This window comes from Juglans regia, chromosome 1, assembly GCF_001411555.2.
Source record: "Juglans regia cultivar Chandler chromosome 1, Walnut 2.0, whole genome shotgun sequence".
Taxonomy (NCBI): Eukaryota; Viridiplantae; Streptophyta; class Magnoliopsida; order Fagales; family Juglandaceae; genus Juglans; species Juglans regia.
Genome location: NC_049901.1, coordinates 38,209,986 through 38,213,478, shown reverse-complemented (window position 1 = coordinate 38,213,478; position 3,493 = coordinate 38,209,986). Strand labels below are relative to the sequence as shown.

General features: G+C 33.6%; 1 protein-coding gene across 1 annotated transcript; it reads right to left on the bottom strand.

Annotated features, from left to right (window-relative positions):
• Positions 1 to 1,253: 1,253 nt before the first annotated feature.
• LOC109000156 (lachrymatory-factor synthase-like) lies at positions 1,254 to 2,812 on the bottom strand. The gene is made up of 2 exons (XM_018976985.2): positions 2,616 to 2,812; positions 1,254 to 1,984 (listed from the first exon to the last, which is right to left on the bottom strand). Exon 2 carries the CDS (start codon positions 1,936 to 1,938, stop codon positions 1,435 to 1,437), a length of 504 nt encoding a protein of 167 aa, XP_018832530.2. The 5' UTR covers positions 1,939 to 1,984; positions 2,616 to 2,812; the 3' UTR covers positions 1,254 to 1,434.
• Positions 2,813 to 3,493: the final 681 nt, after the last annotated feature.

Genomic DNA, 3,493 nt, shown 5'->3' with positions numbered 1-3,493 from the left:
CGATGAAATACTTTGTGGAAAATATATATTTCTCAGGAAAGTATTTTATCGGAAATACTTTTTTCTTACTACCAAAGAGAACTTTTTCCATGAAAATATGTCATGGGTAAACACTTTTTTCCACAACCTCTTCTCATGGAGAATTGTATTATTTTTCACCACATCATACTAGATGAGACCTTATTTGCTACGAAGAAAAAAGGTTTTAACCGCCACAGATGTCACGAAAAGAAGAATGATTTTTCCATGAACTTGTGGTTTAGTGGAAAAAGAATATTTTTTTACCAATTATATGCCACGAGTCTCCCATGGAACAAATTGGTAGGTAAAAAAATTTTTCTACTAAGGATATATTTTTTCTCACAACATTCACTCCTGGAAAAAAATAGTAATTGTTGTAGTGACAAACAAATACATAAGACGAAATATTGGTATGTTTCTATTCTATATATAAGGAGAAAGCAAGTGACACACTCCACTCAGATTTGTTTTCTCAGTAAACAATTGCATGCTCTCTAGCTAGAATAAATGTCAATTGCACACTTACGACCACAGATTTTCCATTAAAACTATATTTGGCAGGATTAATGGTTAAGAACAAATTCAGTGGGAGAAATGGGGGTGTGAGATGGGATTTGGGGGAAGGGAGACGAAGGGTAGACGAAAATGGATTTGGAAAAAGCCTATGGTCCTCTTTCTCCTCTTCGAACTTTTCTCTTTTTTCTTTTTAATAAAAAAAAACCACTGACATAGCTTTGTGCTCAGATTTGTCTGCCAAATCGTTTGTATCTAGACAAATTGTTTGATGAATGATAGACAACGCCATGACTTAATTCTTGAGGCAGCTTCATGTACTGCTGGTGCCTCGATCTTCTGGTTGGAAGACGTAGTTCGGTACATATATAATGGTATAATTGAGTTATATATTTAGCTAGACATGAGTATTTCTATGTACGTATCGTACTAATGATCAAGATCACGTCATCGATCGATGATGGTAGGTTGCATTTCCTTGAGAGGATTGGCTCATGTGTTATAGGCAGATCGAGGTCGATCATGCATCCGTGTACTTCTTCCCAACAATATATATCTTGTTCTCCAGGCCCAAGTTTAGATAGATCGTACTTTCATTTAATTTGTTGCATGCTGGTAGAGTACTAGCTAGTTGCTTAATTAATTTTATGAATTGATGATCAGACCCAAGTACATAATTTTAATCAGTACTACTTATAAGGAAATTGAGTACATAATTATATCATTAATTACTGATCTTATTAATTTTTCAATCACGATGGTGCATGTATGCAACAGCAACGAAAAGGACAAACAGTACTAAAGTAAAACCAGCATTAAGAACATTAATTAATTAACGGACTAGCTACATACGTCGACATGAGTACCAATAATTCATGATGCATGTGGCTTAATTCATGATCAGGAGGAGGCCGAGGTTTGAGCTGATGATTGGAGAGCTTCTTCCATTCTCTTAGCCATGACCAGCAAGCCTGAGCTGATAAAAGTTTTCAAATCCTCCTGTGTCCAGCCTTCCACTGGTTCAACCTCATACAACCACTCAATATTACACCCATCTTCGTTGGGCACCACTTTTATTGTCGTTACGTAGGAGTTGAATCCAACGTTTCCATCAATAATGGAATAGCTAAAAGTCAGTTCAGCTTTGTCAATGGAAAGCAGCTTCTGCTTAGTCCAATTCACTATTTCTTCCCCATTATTAACAGGGGTTTTGAAGCCAGCACAGTAACGAACGCACCCAGGTTGGCCGGAGATGCCTTCAACAGGAAGGCATGTACTCAGAGTTGGGAACCATTTATTGAGCCCAAAGAAGTCCTCCAAGAGAGGCCACACTTGTTCTGCCTTGGGACCCTCTACCTTTGCATTAGCCTTTCCTTTCCATTTTGGTTGGTTTTGATGAGCCATTTTGTGAACACTACGTAGATTCAAGCTTGAGAGTAATTTTCTAGAACTGCATATAGGACCAGAACGATCACAAAACAAAAAATTAGCTAGGCTTTATATAGGAACAATTGGTTTAATATAATATAATATATATATATATATATATATATACACACAACGTTTTTAATTATTTAAAGAAAGAGGATCGAAATTTTGTCGCTTTTGTTTCGAAGATGATAAGAATTCCTTACTGAACAGATCGACAAACCAAATTAAAATATTATAAAAGAAATGTCCGAGAGAATGACCATCAAACAGATAATGATGCCAACGACTACTGGTGTGAAGTCCGAGGAAGATAAACAGTACTACGAAAGATCAACGTACATACCTACCAACATAATAATAACTCTTATATATCTGATCATATCTAATCATGTTATTATATATCTGTCAAAAGTTTATGTGAATCTGAATATCACATAAACAAATTTAAGTATAATTTTTTTTTTATCATAAATTTAATTATAAATTAACTGCGAGGTACCTGATCGATCTGCAATATTTCGTGTGGAGATCACTAGCTAGTACGTAATGTTTACTAATTCATCACTTTCGGCATAGAATTAATAGATAATTACAAGCAAGCTATCACATGAATAAAAGATATTCCATGAAAAACGAAAAATGGAGATTACCTTGCTCAGTAAGTACTGGAGAATGCTGGACACGAACCTAAATAATCATGGACATCATGAGCAAAGCCTACATGAGCTTATGCGTATATATATATATATATATAAAATCTACCTGTCTCTCTTGCATTATTAATCTTTCCTCGTGATCTTTTCGTTGTTTCCGAAGTGTCCTTTTCACGTTGAATAATTGCGTGGATGAAATAAAAATCAAAGCGTGTTGTGGTAGTGATCCTTATAAAAAGTAATTTTACAATGCAATAAGTTTGATCTATTTTACACTAGCTAGCTCGTTGATCACGTGCAACGTACGTCCAACTACTATTTTGATAAAATCTATTTATAGATTAAACATTTTTTTTATCCCTATACATGTAAATAACTCATGCGAGAGGAGAGCGTGATTCCGGAATTTCGTAAAGAGTTTTACTATACAATCTCCGTCACCACATTTCATATTCTACATTTTATATTTTTTTAAATTTTTTAAATTTTTTTTAAATTCTTTTAAGTTTATTTTTTTAAAATTATTTCAAATTTTTTATTTATTATTCATATAATAAATATTTGATAAAAGAAAAAAATAATAAAAATTAAAAATAATATGAAATATAAAGTATTAAAAGATTGGAAAGATTTATTCTTCCTTAAATATAAAGCCATCATTGCCGCCACTAGGTTACTACGGAGGGGACAAGAGCAGAAGGAAATAAATGTTAAAATACAGGATTCAATCATACACAATCATATGATATAAAATTTATGTAATTCGGCAAAATATTTACGTTTACGGAGGTGCAAGAAATTTTATTCATATGAGATTTACAACACCTCTGATCTCTAGGGCCTCTCTCACTCGAGAAATACTCTTAGATATTCAG